This window comes from Triturus cristatus, chromosome 9, assembly GCF_964204655.1.
Source record: "Triturus cristatus chromosome 9, aTriCri1.1, whole genome shotgun sequence".
Classification (NCBI taxonomy): Eukaryota; Metazoa; Chordata; class Amphibia; order Caudata; family Salamandridae; genus Triturus; species Triturus cristatus.
In genome coordinates this window covers 651,052,065-651,068,795 of record NC_140592.1, presented here as the reverse complement: position 1 = coordinate 651,068,795, position 16,731 = coordinate 651,052,065, and the positions used below count along the sequence as shown (strand labels likewise).

The window sequence follows — 16,731 nt, the reverse complement described above, 5'->3', positions numbered from 1 at the left end:
CAGACGAATGTGTGTCTGAGTCTAGGCATTGTGAATCTATACCAATGAATAATTAGTTTGTTTTAGTTAATTTATTTACACCACATACACCTTCATCCATCCGTGCACTCAGTGTTCATTCAGCCACCTGGCCATGTCTCTACTCACCTATTTGTCCATTCCTTCACCCACTCACTTACCAATCAGCCTATACCCTCACTCAACCATTTATGCACCCAGCCATTCCCAAATAAATTCATTCATACAACCAGTCACCTATCTATTTATACACCTACTCATACATCTGCACAACCTCATACACAAATAGTCTAACAAGGAAGATACCGTGTTTTTCTTAAAATCTAGATCTTTGTCTTTGAAAGTGTTTTATGCTTGAGGTAGTCTGATCTTAAACGCTCTTAATTTTTGGCCGACAAGGGAACCGAGGCATAGAGGGATTAAATGATTTGCCCAGCATCCCAGTTTGATCAGATGTTGAATCTCTAACTAGATTGTATGCCAGCTGTTTTCACAGTGTGCAGATCACCCACTGAATCCCTTATCCTGTAAACTCCAGCAAATCCAATACACTTAGCACTGATCTTCTAAAACATGCAGACAGCATTGTGTGTGCCTGTGTATTCATGTGACACCACACAAAAGTCAGTTCTACTGGCTTGATGGATGCGTGAGTATATGACTAGATGCATGGAAGAGTGAATGCATGAACAGCTGTAGGAAGGTGTGGATGAGTGAGTGAATAATGACCAGCCTTCTGAAAGCTTCAGCCTCATTCCACATACTGATCATGAAGGCTGTATTCCTCACTGTTGTAACTGAAGTAGGGGCGCTCCTTTGTGTCCACTGCTGCTTTCTGTGCTGAGCACCTCCTACAGCTAAAAGCATGGATGGTATCCACACTCTCAGCAGACAAGAGTACCACAAGGCCCACAGCAGTCCTCACAACAGTCCCCAGAAGCTGAAACAACCTATGAGAGAGGAAGAGCTATTTTGACCATGGGTCACTCTTAAAATATAAGGAGGCATTTGAATCACAGTTTCTATCAGCTAAACACACTTGAGTGCACTAGGAACAGGATTGTTGTTCACTTCTAGTACTCTCACACAACTCCTTAGCAATTGCCTTCACTGTAAAACTTGCTGTACCGACACATAGGAGATAGGGGTGAGAGCGTCCTCCCTGCGACTGCACGTCAGAAGACAGCAGAGGACAACAGCATTACTAAGATGAGCAGGTAGGCAACAGTAGTGCTTGTGGGACCTACAATTAAAATTCTTGATGAATAGTCCACAGAGGGGGCACCTTTGACTGCAGGCAGAGACAAAGCTACCAAGATTTGAGTATGCTTATGTGTGGCATGTCCATGTGTTCAGGGTTCTCACGTGTGAATTTCCATGTTTTCAAGGTGCTTATGACAGATGTTTCAGTGCCTTGTGTGACACTCTATGTGACACCTCACGGGCAGACATGTCTGTGATATTAGGTGAATTTCAGCAATTGCCATCTCAAGTGAATATTATGGTCCAGAAAAGAGCCTTAAACAGCTGCACCGCTCCTGAAGTACATATAGAAGTCCAATAACCTACATCTGTTTACTAACCTAATTACCCCCGTTGAAGGTTGGGACTTTAGAGTCTGTTCTTTCGTGTACAACAGTACACCAAAAAAGAGAGGGAGGAAAACTCTTGACCACCATATATCCTGCACAAATTTCAAAGAAACACCAAAGACATGGCGATCTAGTTGTTTAACTGTAACAAGAGTACCCCTGAGATGTGAAGCCAAATGGTGAGATTACTCACAGAGGAACGTACGCCATCACCCACTGAGTGTGGAATACTTTATTCCCGGCCACCCCACGGAGGAGAGTCTTAATTTTTGTGTGCACTAGCCCCTTAATCCGTCAGAAGGAATTTTGAGGTTCTAAAGTGTCATAGTGCGGATTGAGAGCTCCAGTGGGATTAAATGTTTTATTGTGGACTGAGCCCTATTACAGAGGTTCCCTCTCACATTGTAGGAGGAAGAGGTAAATGGCCTTAGATCAAGGGAAAGAGTGTTTCCCGGATGGTCTATCTGTACCTCAGTTTAGGTAGGCTGGTAACCTATGCTTTTAAATGGGAGACATGAATAGTGAGGCTTTGCAGGAGTGCGAAGAGTAAGAATAATTGACCCCCCAAGCACCCGGTTGGGCAATAAATTACTGCCATAGTTGGGATACAGTTAGCCCTCTTAAGAGCACGAAGCCCCGGTGGAACTGCACTGGCTGCACTAATGATTGTTATACCCTTGAGCAAGAATAAAAAATAACGATAGGCTCCCAGTACTAGGTAGTCTCCCAGAACTCCTAGAAGGTTAGTCTCAATCATTCCTGCTGACTCGCAGTAACCAGCACAGCCCCACTGACTGCTGAGGAGCGCTGTCCCACTCACTCTCACCAAAGTCCATGGCACACAGGCAACACACTCAAGGTTCTTCTTCATTTCACATCCATGCCCTTGCTCTCCTCATTCCTTTCTCTTTCAGTTTAAGAGCTCTCTGTGACCCTTGGCTCCATGTGCAGAGAGCCCAGACATGTAACCATGACAACCAAAACTTCTCAGCTACGCTACCCAACCCAATGAAGTCGAATCCAAAGGGTTTTGAGCAATCAGCCCGAGATGGAAACCGCACTTCACTTTGCATGGCATTTAGTTTAAGTGCTGGGATGCGGGATAATTGCCATATTTGCGTTAGTCTAACCTCTGACGAGTGACACTTGCCAGAACTTCACCACTAATCATGGAGAGCCCAGCAGTGGGGCCGGCCTGCAGGTGAGAATCTTACTTTGCCAGGTGCCTGGCGCTCTTCCACCACTGCTGTCAATGCAGGCAGTAAGTCAAGGTCTTCAACATAATCCAATCTGTTTGCAGAATTATTTCCAGCAATGATACATCAGGAAGTCTCTTAAAATGAGCTACTCATCTTTTTGATCTGAATGCCCCACCTTACACATTATGCCTAGCTTGGGACTCCTGTTCGACTAGGAGTCTGTTCTGCTCTCTTTGTTGTTCACGTTTAAAAACCTAAATGCAGAATAATTCCACCTGCTGCCTCATCACTCTATTGACTTCTGCCCTCTTTGTTATGTATGTGACTTGAACTTCCAAAAAATGGTATGATCACCACGTTTTAGGCATGACTTGCTTTTCCAAAAAGTTAATTGAGGACTCTTTGCAGCGGGATCTGATGCTTCTTTCCCCCAGACTCTTATAAACTTTGAGGATATACGAGTGGTCTTCCCTTGGCAAAATGGAACCACTGAGGGGACTTCTAGTGAGCATTGAGAGCTGTGTGGCAGCTTAGCTATTGAAGCTGCACACATCAAAGCCAGTTCCTAGATACATATCACCAAAGTCAGGGATGGATCTGGAAGTATGGAAATTGCTCAAGGTAAAATCTCTAAGTACTGCTGTTCCCTCTAGAAAGATATCTAAGTGTTCTGAATAATCCTGTAAAGCAGAAATCCTCCTGAGTAGATGGTCTCAACATTTTAACTCCAGCAAAATTAGAAGACTTTACAGCAGATGAATTAACTCAAAAAGTACAACCGTTGGCTTTCCATCATACTTTTACATTGGTGACTTATTACAACGTTTCACTATTCAATCCCTCCCTGCTTTCCAGCAGACAGGCTGGTAAATACAGCCTCATCTGCTCAGGTCTCTGGAACCATCTCTAGCGCGCAGTGGAAATTCACACTACCTTGAAATAGCAGTATATACAACTGTGTGCCTTTTAAAGGGCTCTCTGAAGAACTTACACCAGTGAGCATGTGACAGTCAACAACCCTATGCACCTTCATGAGGCTAAAAATTACACAGAAATGTAGATCCAAATGTTTCAAGCTGGGCTCTAATCCTAAGAAATGATCTTCCTGGACATGAAAGATACACATAGGCTCAACAAGCATTTAATAAAATATAATCAAAGACTAACCAATGGAGGAATCATTAAATGATGCTGACATGAACACTCAGTACATCTCATTCCTCAAGTATTTTTAAAATGACGAATTTACCCAGTTAGCTGTTGCTCAAGAAGCCTTAATCAAAACATCTCCACTATTAATTGCAGTGCTCTAATAGCACACCATTTGATTTGTGCTATTTAGGTACTTTTAAAAGTATTCATGTTCAATATATGTATGTTTATATTTTGCTCTCTTCACACCCCTACACAAATCTTTGGGCCCAGGATAACATCTTGCATGGGCAGTGGCGGCAGGTTGGGAACGGTGGCGTGGGGGATGAGGGAAGGTGGTAGGGGGGTAGGAAAAAAGAAAAAGTAAAGAAAACTTACCTGAAGGTCGCCATCACAGCCGCCGCGTTTACTCCAGCAGGAAGCACCCAGAATCCCCTGACCAATCACAACGCTGACTTACACCAGTGTTATGATTGGTCTGAGCGCCAAACCACAGCGCTCATAGAGGGCATGGGAGGCTGGGCATGTTCTCCACCCAGGCTGTATAATACAGCCTATGGAGAACATGCACAGTACGCATGACGGTTTGGCTGGCCGGAGACGGCCGGCCAAACCTTTATGCGCACTTTAGGTGCAGCCTCCACTCCTCCTCCGGCCTCGAAGTCAGGGGAGGCTGACCCTGCCTCGCCCTATCAATGGCACTGCACTGCTGTGCAACTGCAATAGTAAAAATAAAACGATAATCGCTGGACGTTATTATCATTTTTTTTCACTTTGCACTGCTTTAAAGCAGTGGGGAGACGCTATTCTGCCTTAGCAGAGGAGGCGCTCCTGTGAATGGGCCGCATAAACATGTATATTGACAAACAACCATTTCTTTAGGGCTTTTCGGAAGAACCAAAAACTTCCAGAGACTTTGTATGTGGGACCACTGGTAGAAAAAGATCTGCTGAGCTCTGTGTTCTGCTTGGCCAATGCCATGCGCATTTCCCTGAAACATAAATAGGTGTCATCCTAAGGAGACACTTCTGGCGGTATTCACAAAAGCCATTTTGGAGTATGTTTTGTAGTACTACTTTACATACTCCAGAAAGCAGTTCACAAGCCAACAGACTGAGATCTCCCCCTTTACCTTTCCAACGTTGCCCCATTGGTGGAAATCTCGCACAAGGTAATGGGTTTGACTTTTAAATGCAAGAGGAATGAAGGGAACATGAGATAATTACTGGAAAATTAGTTCTATCTAGTTAAAGTAACGCTTTTAAGTAGGGACATGCTGAAACAAATACACACTTCTAAATGAGTAAGATAATTCTCATTCACAAACTACACACCTACATCAATTTCGAAAATACTATTATCAAAGCTGGTTTAAATGCACTCCAGCTAAACCTTGGAGTAAGTCAAGTACTGAACATCGACAACCATTGGTACTGCAAAACACGGCCATAGAAAATAATGGAGACAGAGAATAACACTAAGACCAAGTAGGGATAATATAAAATAAAATTAAGCTACATCTAAATGTATATTCAAATTACTTTTATATATTTTATATGCTAGAATATTTTTCTAAGTAATTTGTTTCTATTATATTTTAAACTATCCTAATTAATGCTTGATTTCTCATGCAATGATTTCTGCAATTGTTATTATGAATGTTTTGGAAAACAATAACACTGATTTAAAAAAAAAATATATATATATATATATATATAAATATATACCCTTTTAACCACTAAATTACATTTTGATGTAAGTTCATTTGTAACAAATTTTAATCAAATAATTTTAACATAAAACATAACTTGCAACCACACTAGTAATACATAAAATACATGGAAACTTATGTTTGTAAACAGGGCCCACAGAGAGCAAAGTAAGAACTTTAAGCCTTACTCTGGTCTTCCTGGGTAGTCAGTAGATTTTATTTTCCACTGATGACAATCCTGATCCAGTATGTGTAGACCCAATATTAAACACTTTACTGCAGTTTGAACTCATTGCTATTGTGCCAACTGAGGTCCAATATCATGATATGAGCCTCCTCATGATCTAAGTTGGAACTGATCAGGGTACCTGTTATAACCTTGTCAAATTCAGAATGAAGGAAACATTGGGCCCCAAGGAGCAGAGATTGTAAGAAAGCACGACTACTGCAACCGAAACAGATGCCTGTGTCCTAAATATGGTCTTTTCAAAAATATTCTCACATTGGAGTTCATAGAAAATCTACACCTAATGGATGGCTCTTTGTGTGAAGAATATGATGGCATGATACTTCTGTCAGTCGATATTTTTGCTAACGAAATTCTGACATCCCAGCTGAAACGTAGATATTTAACAAGGTCTTCAAATCTTGATGGAACACTGACTTACATAAATGTACACCAAATAGCTAGAGAAGGTCAAAAAATATATTTCTAAGAGAAGCACATGGACTAATGGCCTGTTTTAACCACTAGAGCATTGACCATGTAAAGGGGAATAGCACACAAAGTTGCTGTGTGCTTCCACGAAAGGATGTCTGATCAATTAGGGGGAAGACTATGTGTAAATTGTTGCCTGAGTATCTAAACATGTAAAGGAAAGAAATATCCAGCCTGAACACACAATCCAATTGCTACAGCATTTTTCTTGTAAAGAGGATTACTTTAAAAATAATTACCTGATCCTTCACTAACTCGTTGAATTTGGAAAGTCTTTTGATGGCCTTTCAGAGTGCATTCCATCTTGATTAGATTCAGATGTACAATCACCTTCTCAAACTTAAGATCCAGCCCCTTTTCAGATGCTTGGAAGGCCCTTTCAATTAAGAGGTTCGTTATCTTGTCAAAGGCGATATATCCATTGGTGTCGAAGTACTCCCAATGAATCAGCCTCCACAGCTCCTCTGCCTCCAGATTTTCAGCTGCAATCTTATGAAGTAGGCTTTCGATCCTAGAGCAAACTTCAAAGACACATGGGGTGACCCCGAGGATGTTGACTTGCCTTCCACTCTTAATAAGGAGACAAGAGTTTGTAAGTCCTTTGATGGCCTGGCACAGAACTCCATTTGAGATTGTTAACAGTTCCTTCTGTGAGATGATCTTTTGGGAAGTGTTAGATTTCAACACCCTATTAATCTCATTTTTAAGCAACCTTCTATCATCTGGCTTCCCTATGATATTGATTTGCAGGCTCTTGCACAAACCTGTAGAGGCAAGATATAAAATCAATTAAGCAATAGTACGTAGCTATTTTTTCAAGTACATTTCATTTATGTCCACTTAGCGTAATTTAGAGCTGGTGACTAGTTTAAAGGTGTATTAAATTACACTTAGACAGCAACAAATATTCAGAACCACTTCTAAATAGATCTGAATGCATTCCATGCCATTGCAGTTTAGCTCTTCTGTGCCATTACATTTTGGAGATAAACCATATACAAATCAGCTTTGGTCCAACTGTAATCCTAACTGTCCAATCTGAAATGCTATGCCATGTTGCCTCTGAACTGGAACACAAGTAACTTCAAACCATTTTTGGCTTTGTTGAGCCTCATCAGTGAGGTTCAAATTCTGTCTATGCGTTGCCCTGGTGGAATGGAGTACAGCAGGTCAAACTTTAAGTAAGTCTCTACAGGTTTCCCTGATTTGAGTTTTTGCACTTTTCTCCCTGATTAGTTTGTGATACTGTTGTTCCACCCAAAAGATCCCTTCTCACTAACCCCTCCCCCCCCAATAAAATAAATTGGTATGGCCAGGAAAACAGACCAGCCCAGAAGCAAAAGAAACGGGCTCATAAGGAAGTGATACAGCACAAACCGAATTGTACAGAGGAATAAAATACTGTGTTTAATATCCACAATGTACCAGTAAATAAAACACCATCCCTAGGCCAGTGTATTCCTCCAAACACTGATACTTATCTGGCTGTATTCAAAACAATTTGTGTGTCACATTACATTATAAAACTGCTGAGCAAGCATCATACTTACCAATCAATTAAATGATCTCACAATCAGGGAAAATTAAATTTGGTGTTGTTTGTTTTTAATTATGTCCATTACCCAGTGGACTTCTGTTCATCTCCATTTGAATGTAAGCACACAATTTGCAAAGGGATAGGGCTGGATATTTGAATTTCTGTGTATATCCAAATTTGGAAAGTAATGAGCTGCAAGAGTGAGCTTCCTCCAGCACAGGAGGTGAGGCCAGTATGTAATCACTATTAACTGCTGAAACATGGAGAACGTCAGAAGCAATGTGCACATTCTTAAAATGTATCTGTCCAACGTGCCTGAGGCCTAACAGAATGGTAGCAAGTCTTACTTCATCTCAAAAGCTCCCATTAGACGGAAGAGTCTACTTTATGAACCTTTGTCTCTCATCTATATATGCCATGAATATTCTGTCCTCACATGTCTTGCGGAAAGGGTCACACAATACGGCCATCTCAGTTCTGCATGGGTCCACGCACTAGCAGTACCCACATCTGAGTATAAAGGCTCGGGAGACTGACAGTTCTCAATTTCTTCACGTCTCTAAATTGGCTTATCTATGGATATCCACAACAGCCTTCAAGAAATTCAGGACAAACTGAAAACACACCTGTATTGAGCCACTGAGCCTCCCTAAAACCCCTATATGCATCGAGCACACCTGGCCTACCAGCTCCACTCGGTCTGTAAGATAGTCTGACTACTCACATCCACCTTGCTTATTGACCTAATGTTGCTATGCTCATTAAAACAAAATCACATGCCATGCCACTTCAATGCAATCAATGTACTGTAAATTCAGTTTCCTTCATGCAGCCACGATCATCCACGATACATCAAAGTAGCCAAGATGCTGCTGCTTAGCATGCATCACATAGCATTTATGCCTTGTGGTGCATGCTTCACAAACAAAAAAACGTACATACATAAACACTAGCCTGAAGCCAATCACGCTACAAAGCTAAATCATTAGAACCCTCCAAATGGCTGTCTTGTGTTCTAGGTAATGCACTAGTGGAGAAAGTATTTTGTGCCGATGAATGCAGGTGGTGGGCACCAGCACTGATTTTGCTGGACTGGAATGTATTTCTCAATACCACACTTTCACCCAGAGCATAAGAGAAAGGTGGAAATAGGAGAAAGAAAAACAGCTATAAAGAGAGAAAGTAAAGGTGAATAAGAACCTGCAAGAGTGAACTAAAGAGACAGAAAGGGTAGGGTGGTGGAGGATACAGAATTTGGGTCTAATGTAGAGTTTGTAGACTAGGTAGCCTTGATATTGTGCAACTCCACCAATCAGAAATGCTGGCGGGTTATCACAAATTAAGAACCACACAAACGTTTGAAACACCTAGCCTAGTCAGGCACTTAAACATCTCCTGTTAAAAACTTACATATAGGTGAAGACTCCATCCACGTTTTTAATTTGTATGGCCCTAATGCAGACGATTCTGCCTTCTGGAGCAATATATCAAACAAGATCGGCCAAATGCCCCAGGATGATCTCATCATAGTGGGTGGCGACCTTAACCTCCCTCTAGACTCTACACTTGACCGTCAATCAACTTGCAAGTACCGTCCTCCAAAATCCCAAGGACTACAAAAAAACATATGTACAAAATATAACCTTAAAGACACATGGCGATTGCAACACCCTGACACCAAAGAGTACACTGTTTACTCTGCACCTCACAACCCATACTCGAGAATCAACTATATTCTAATATCTGTTACTTTCACCCACCTGATTGATCAAACAAACCTTTTGACGATACTTGTTTTTGATCACACCTGCATTAATACCCTCCTAGCTGGTAGCCACAATAAGACCAAGTCCAGAATTTGGCGCTTTAACAGTGATTTATTAAACAACCCTACAGACAGAAAAAAAAAAAAAATCGAAGAAGCAATCACAAACTATCTCAACGACAACAACCTTCCAGACACTAACATACACACCTTATGGGACGCTCTTAAAGCAACCATGAGAGGTGTCCTTATAGAAATCAAAACCAAAATCAACAAAGTTAACAACGCAAAGCTCTTACTGCTGGAGCAAGAAATGAAACAACTGGAACTACTACACTCCCCCTCGCAAGATACCAACACTCTCTCCCAACTTATGCAGAAAAAAATACGAATATAACAGAATTCTAAGCAAAAATGAAGGAGTGTGGGTAAACAATTTTAAAGGACTCAAATTATGCAATGCTAATAAAGCGGGGGAAATGTTAGCCTCCTATCTTAAATATAAACAAAACCAAAACAGAATTACAACCATTAAGGATGCCAAAAACATAGCCCACACTAACCCTGTGAAGATCCTAAATTCTTTCAAATCCTTTTACGAAACCCTTTACAGGAACAATCAAAGCTTTGACTCTAATGCATGCAAAAGTTACTTAGAGAAAATGAAAGTCCCAAAGCTTGCAGAATCCGACAAGCTGTCACTAGGTAAACCCATATCTACCGGCGAAATATCAAAAGCAATCAAGTCTCTAAAAGATAACAAAGCCCCTGGACTAGATGGCTTTACAGACAAATTCTATAAATCCGTCTCTGACAAACTAGAACCAACCATGCTATCCCTATGCAATCACGGGAAACATTGTTTACAACTCATACGATACATCGCATGCCATTACAACGCAAGCCGTTACAACAACTTGCTGTAGGAGTCAGAAGGTGATGGATTTATTGGATTTTCAATCCAACACCTACCATACTGTTGTACACAGTGGAGTTAGAATAGTAAATTATGCTTTTCCAAACTCCAGCACCCCCCTACAGCAAGTCACTGCAAGGACTTGCGTTGTAATGCCATGCGTCAAAAACGCGCGCGTTGAAACAAGTGCTATTCTTCAACCACATTGCAGCTCAAGGACAATTATGGGTACAATGTCTGAAGCCAACATTATCGTGATCCCTAAGGAAGGGAAAGACCCTACACTACCAAAAAACTAGAGACCAGTCTCCCTAACCTGGACTGCAAAATCTATGCGGAAATCTTAGCCACAAAACTTAATCTTCATCTGCCCAGACTAATAAGCAACTCCTAGGTCCCTCGGTCGCCATAACACTCAACGCAAAAAAAGCATTTGACAGAGTTTTATGGGCTTTCTTAAAACACTACATGGAATCCTTTGATCTGGGCAATAGCTTTATAAGAATGGTGATGGCTTTCTATAAAGACCCTTCCACACGCATCTCAATTAATGGCTCCCTATCAGAACCTCTAAGCCTACAGCAAGGGACTAGGCAAGGCTGCCACTCTCCCCATCTCTATTCTTCCTAGCACTAGAACCCCTATTGCTCGACATAAATCAAAACCCTGGCATTTCTGGCATCAGGTTTAGGAACAACTCTGTTAAACTAGCCGCATACGTGGGCGACATTATGATAGTCACAGAGACACCATGCCCCTCCATTCAAGCTCTTATGTTTATCATAGACCTTTATTCAGTACATTCTGGGTACAAACTTAACAGAGATAAGTCTGAGGTGAAATCATTAAATCCCCACTGCACTGAAGAAGTGCTAGGCTCATCCGACCTATTCCCGCAATACGGATATATAAAATATCTGGGCATTGAGCTTGGGTCGGACCTTATAGATACCATGAAACATAATGAATATATACCCCTTGAAAAAACAAAAAGCTTTTAGACAATTGGTCCCCTAAATTTATCACTTGGTGGGGTAGAACTGAAACCATAAAAATTATTATCACCCCTAGAATCAATTACCTCATCAGCATGCTCCCCCTCTTACCCTCAGATGACTTTCATCACAAACTCGACAAACAGATCTCCAAATTTATTTGGCAAGACAAAAAAGCCAGATTAGCCCTAAAAACACTTAGTCTACATAACACATTGAGAGGTGTCAACCTAGCCAACTTCAGGAACTATCAATGTGCTTTTTTAGCAAAACAAGGAGCATACTGGGTTCATCCACCTAGCGGCTACTCCCCTGTATGGTTGGACGTAGAAAAGTCCCTCCTAAACAATCTAGTCCCACTGACTCTCCTAACGTCCAACATAAAAAACATAGCTGGCTCCAACTACATTTTTCATAATACTAAAAACTCCTGATTTAGAATAGACAAGCACTTACCCTCAAGAATAAGACTCTCCAACCATGCTTTGCTCTGGAACAACCCACACAATAAATATAACGGCAAGTCCTTGTACTACCAGTCCTGGATAGATAAGGGTATCTCCTTCCCTCACCAGCTGGGCTCTAATGCTCAACCCAGATACTTCTCCAATCTAAAAGTAGAATATAATCTTGACACGTTAGAGTTCTACAACTCTCTTAGAATTAAAGCTGCCATTTCTAAATCAAACCACCATAACTTCACTCCAACACTGCCTAAATTCATATTAAAACTTAATAAAACTGGTCACCAGGTATCTCACCTATACAAAATATTATGCCCAAAAGCTTCAAAATTAAACATTGACATAATGAACTTCTGAGACAAAAAATTCTTCTAACTCCATATCAAATTCAGACTGGACTCAAATATGGAAATCAGTCGCCTCCAGGAAATCTCTCCAGTCCTATCACAGACAAATGACTGGCTTTTACACAAAACATTCTGGACCCCATCACGCTTACACTCGCGGGGTATTCTAGATGACCCCACCTGCTGGAATTGCAAACAATAATTTGGTGATCTTGCACACCTCATACTTCACTCTAAGTCTCTTTCTGACTACTGGACTAAGGTATTCTCATTCATATCTGCCCTATTTAATTGTCAACCCAAAAAATAACTTGTATTCCTCATCAAAGGATTCTTAGATATTAACCTAGACACCTCTGCAGATAGCGCTTTACTAGACCTACTTCTAATATCTGCAACCAAACTGGTCCTTTCCAGCTGGAAATATACACACAAAGTCTCCTTTACAAACTGGATCAACTGGGTCTCACACATCAGAGACGCGGATAATTTCTCACTCCAACACTCACCGTGGAAGACTCCCTCAAAACCCATTTGGGACACTCTAAACAACTACTTCGCGTCCGGTAAACCACCATAAACACTAGTACATATAACCCCTTGTCATTCCTCAATTTATCAGTGCCGACCCTTACTCGCCTAATATTTAATCTCACAGGCACAGCTTTCTTCTCTAACCCTACGCAATTGCTACAGGTTCGCATCAACGCTTAAACACAGACGGAGTCCTTCCCCCCTCCCTCAAATACTCATATATGGCGCACAACAACCCAAGTCGACATACTCGGTATATCTTTGAGCCTGCTACCCCACACCTCAATTGTCTACACCCCACACCACAGCCCCCGTTACCGCTAGGCCACACTATCTATACTCCACATCAATAAATGGACACCACTCCTTCAATGTCGTCACCTAGAAATAGCTTATCTTCCTACGATCCCTGATTCACCAAACAAAGAGAACCTCACACTATACTAGTTCATATCTCTGCACCATACCAGAGTATTTGCCCCTCTCTAACTCCCCTACTTTATTTCTTAAGTTCACTTTGTAGAATTCATTGCCTTATACATATGATATACCATTTTATGATACCATGAATCAGGGTTTTATCTTAAGCCATGGCTACCAGTATGTTATATTTGTTCTTACTTTTGCCCTTTTGGGTTGCGTTATTCTATGCTTGCATTTTTATTATTTATGTAAAATCAATAAAATCTTTTGAAATAAAAAAAAAATGGAAACTGTAAGTAGGTTCAGAATCAAAATATTAATCACCATGTGTTGCAAGATTTGGCATTGGAGAGAAATTCATAAAGCTTTCTATACCTCTGGGAGATAAAGAGTCACCAAGGGGTTATCAATAGCACAAGGGTTAATAGTTAATAACAATATTACACTGTTGGAAACAATTCCTGCTTATTATGAAGCACACACAAGCGGACGACAATGGCCGCTTTTCAGCAATTTCGTGTCAGTGGGAAGGGCGTACTATTGATATAGTTGCGGTATACATTCCCCCTACACATCAGTCACTAGCGTTTCCAGCGCTTAGTGCATTCTTACTTAGGCTACCTGAGGGAGAATTGATAGTAGGGGGAGATTTCAAAATCACCCTAGATGATTTGCTAGATCGCACCCCCCTCCACAACACCACTACTCACACTCCAAATTCACAGACTTCCTGGTGACGGTAGGTCTGGTGGACACTTGGCGTGCCCACTTTCCACAGGCACGACAATTTACATACCACTCAGGTGCGCACAACAGCCTCTCAAGAATAGACTACATACTCGCACTGGCAGATTGTGTTGGGAGGTTTTAAGAATTAACTCATCTACCCACAGGTATCTCAGACCACTCGCCTGTATCTGTCAAATATGCTTTGACCACCTCAACTCAACGTTGTATATTGCCGATATATCCGGGCTACTTGAGAAACGCCCAGATCTGGAGGGGACTGATCACCAATATAATAAACACTGGAACAACCCGGGTCTTAAGCTGAGTGAAAATCAAACACTAACAGGCCAGAGTATTCCCATCCCTGATCTGACAGCTCTATAAGAGAGACCCTTCTTACACAGGACCCATCAATCACTTAAGGTGGTAAGTTTTTATCATCATTTGGGTCTGTGCACTTCAACACGACGAACCAGTTCTTGAAGTGGCGATCTGGTAACGTACAAGGAAGAAGCAGCAAAAGAGGGTAATCGTCAGATCTCTCACGGATAGCGTTGTACCCATAGATCAGTGAAGGAGATCCTAAAGTCAGCAGTAATAAATAATAATTGTGTAACTAAAAATGGCTAAGGGTGCTCAAATGTTCTTTATTGGTAGAGTACCCCTGTCATATTTAAAAAGCAATATGGCAATCTAGCACAAATAAGTTGTCATTATGCTAATGTCCATAGCAATGTGGTCAACATGTTTCTGCCCATTTTTGATCAAAGAGTATCGGGGCTTTCATCAGGACCTATGATACTGCTGTGGTTCAGTGAAAACGTGAAAAACAGAAATCCAAAAGGGTTTGTGTGAATAAAATATTCCTACCGCACCGGTCAGAAGAAATCAGAACCGGGTACCTGTGGACAGAAAAAGGAATTTAAGAAATACAAACAAACTAGTGTCTAGAAATAACTCAGCAAAGGGTCACTATTTTCTAATGACACTCAAACACGCATGTAATAATGCTGTGAAGCATTTAATTAAGTAAATCAAATTGCACTTACCCATATACATTGGGTGTTGCCCTCACCTCAACCTGGTCTAAACTCAGGGAAAAGGGGCCCCGCTCTAGTTTAGAAAAAACAAGAGGAGAAAGAGAAACAGGTCGCTCGTTGTCACACCTGAAAATTGTCTCCTCTTTAAGCTTAGCATAAGAACACGAAAATACACCCATGTAAATTAAAATCAATGCATGGCAATATGGTCAACGTCTGAACATTAACACCACCATGGTTCAATGGCAGTCCAGAAGTACGTTATGTGCAATGTAAGGAAGCAGGACAAAAAAGGACTGTCCATAAGTATGGAACGATCAATGTGCGCAACAGGAAGCGCTATATTGATAAATGTTAATAATTTGTGAAAATCGAAATCGAAAAACGAAATCGAAAAAAAGCCTCCAAACACAGAGGACAAGTTGTTGGTGTGTGTCTCTACAGACTCTCAGAACAATAGATATGGTGAAGATAGTAACCACAACTAAAATTGACTGAAAGAGACTGAAATCATCCCATTAACAAAACACCACTACGTGTGCTTGCAGCAGTATATTAAAAGTGACAAAAAGGATCGAAAATGTTGTCTACACAAATGGAAAAAGAGAGAAAGCACTGCTCGTAGACTCACCTATCCGTCGGTACCCCGGAGCGGTCTTTGAGTAAAGACCGGAGGTATCGGCGGAAGGGTCTCCAGTCGCTATATATCCTTGTAAGAGCTAGAGTGATTGCAGGTGAGAGGATAGTTAGAGGTGGCTTGGCAAGTGCCTGTCCCGATTTTGAAATGTAAATGCGCATGTGCAGGAGGGCCGATACTAACTCCCCTCGTTTCATTTCACTGCACATGCGTGACATACAGCCACTGCCCGAAAGGCGCATACACAATCTACCGCTTCCACAATGTTCACAAGAAGAAAAAGAGAAACGCTGTCTCTATGACAAAAATAATGAAAACAATGGGAATAGATATATCAAGAAACTGGTTCCAAATGCCAGAATAGCTAGTAATATTGGAACCATACAAACTACAAATCAGACAATGTCTGTTTATTTTCAAGTGTATATAAGGAGGAAGGCCAGGTGCGGCAGTGTCTAATTTCTACCTGTCAGCTTATACAGTGCGTAGACAACAGCTAATCTAGATGTTTTAAGATTCAGATGGCAAATGTCTCCTGAATATAGCGTCATAAACAAAGAGACTAAGCCTTGTGTACATAACCCTTTGTACATTGTGATATCATCTGTAGTGCCAGGTTGTGTCTGTTTGACACGTTACCCGACTGATCACCACCAGACAGCACTACTTTAGAGAAAACGAACCATCGGTATCCCTCCCCCTCATTCTATGGAAGGCGTATTAACCAGCTCTTCGAGGACGGGCCATAAGTAAGAATAGTGACGACCCTGGAGCAAGAAGTGAGTCAACTAGAGGCAGTACACTCCCGAAACCCCTCAGACATAACTACTCAGCGATTAAATATAAAAAAAACTGAAATATATAGAACATATGTGGAAAGACACGAGAACTAGACTAGCTGCCACCTGACACAAGATATATGAAACGGGGGATAATGCCAGCAAGCTCTTGGCC

The 16,731-nt window shown here is 41.3% G+C and overlaps 1 protein-coding gene across 2 annotated transcripts in view; it reads right to left on the bottom strand.

The window, feature by feature from the left end:
• Positions 1-16,731, bottom strand: part of LOC146798442 (uncharacterized) — a 549,773-nt gene that overhangs the window by 152,094 nt on the left and 380,948 nt on the right. For both annotated transcript variants that reach the window (XM_085625710.1, XM_085625711.1), the window contains one exon: positions 6,630-7,154. In XM_085625710.1, the coding sequence (XP_085481836.1) occupies positions 6,630-7,154 (525 nt within the window). The remainder of the gene's footprint in view (positions 1-6,629; positions 7,155-16,731) is intronic.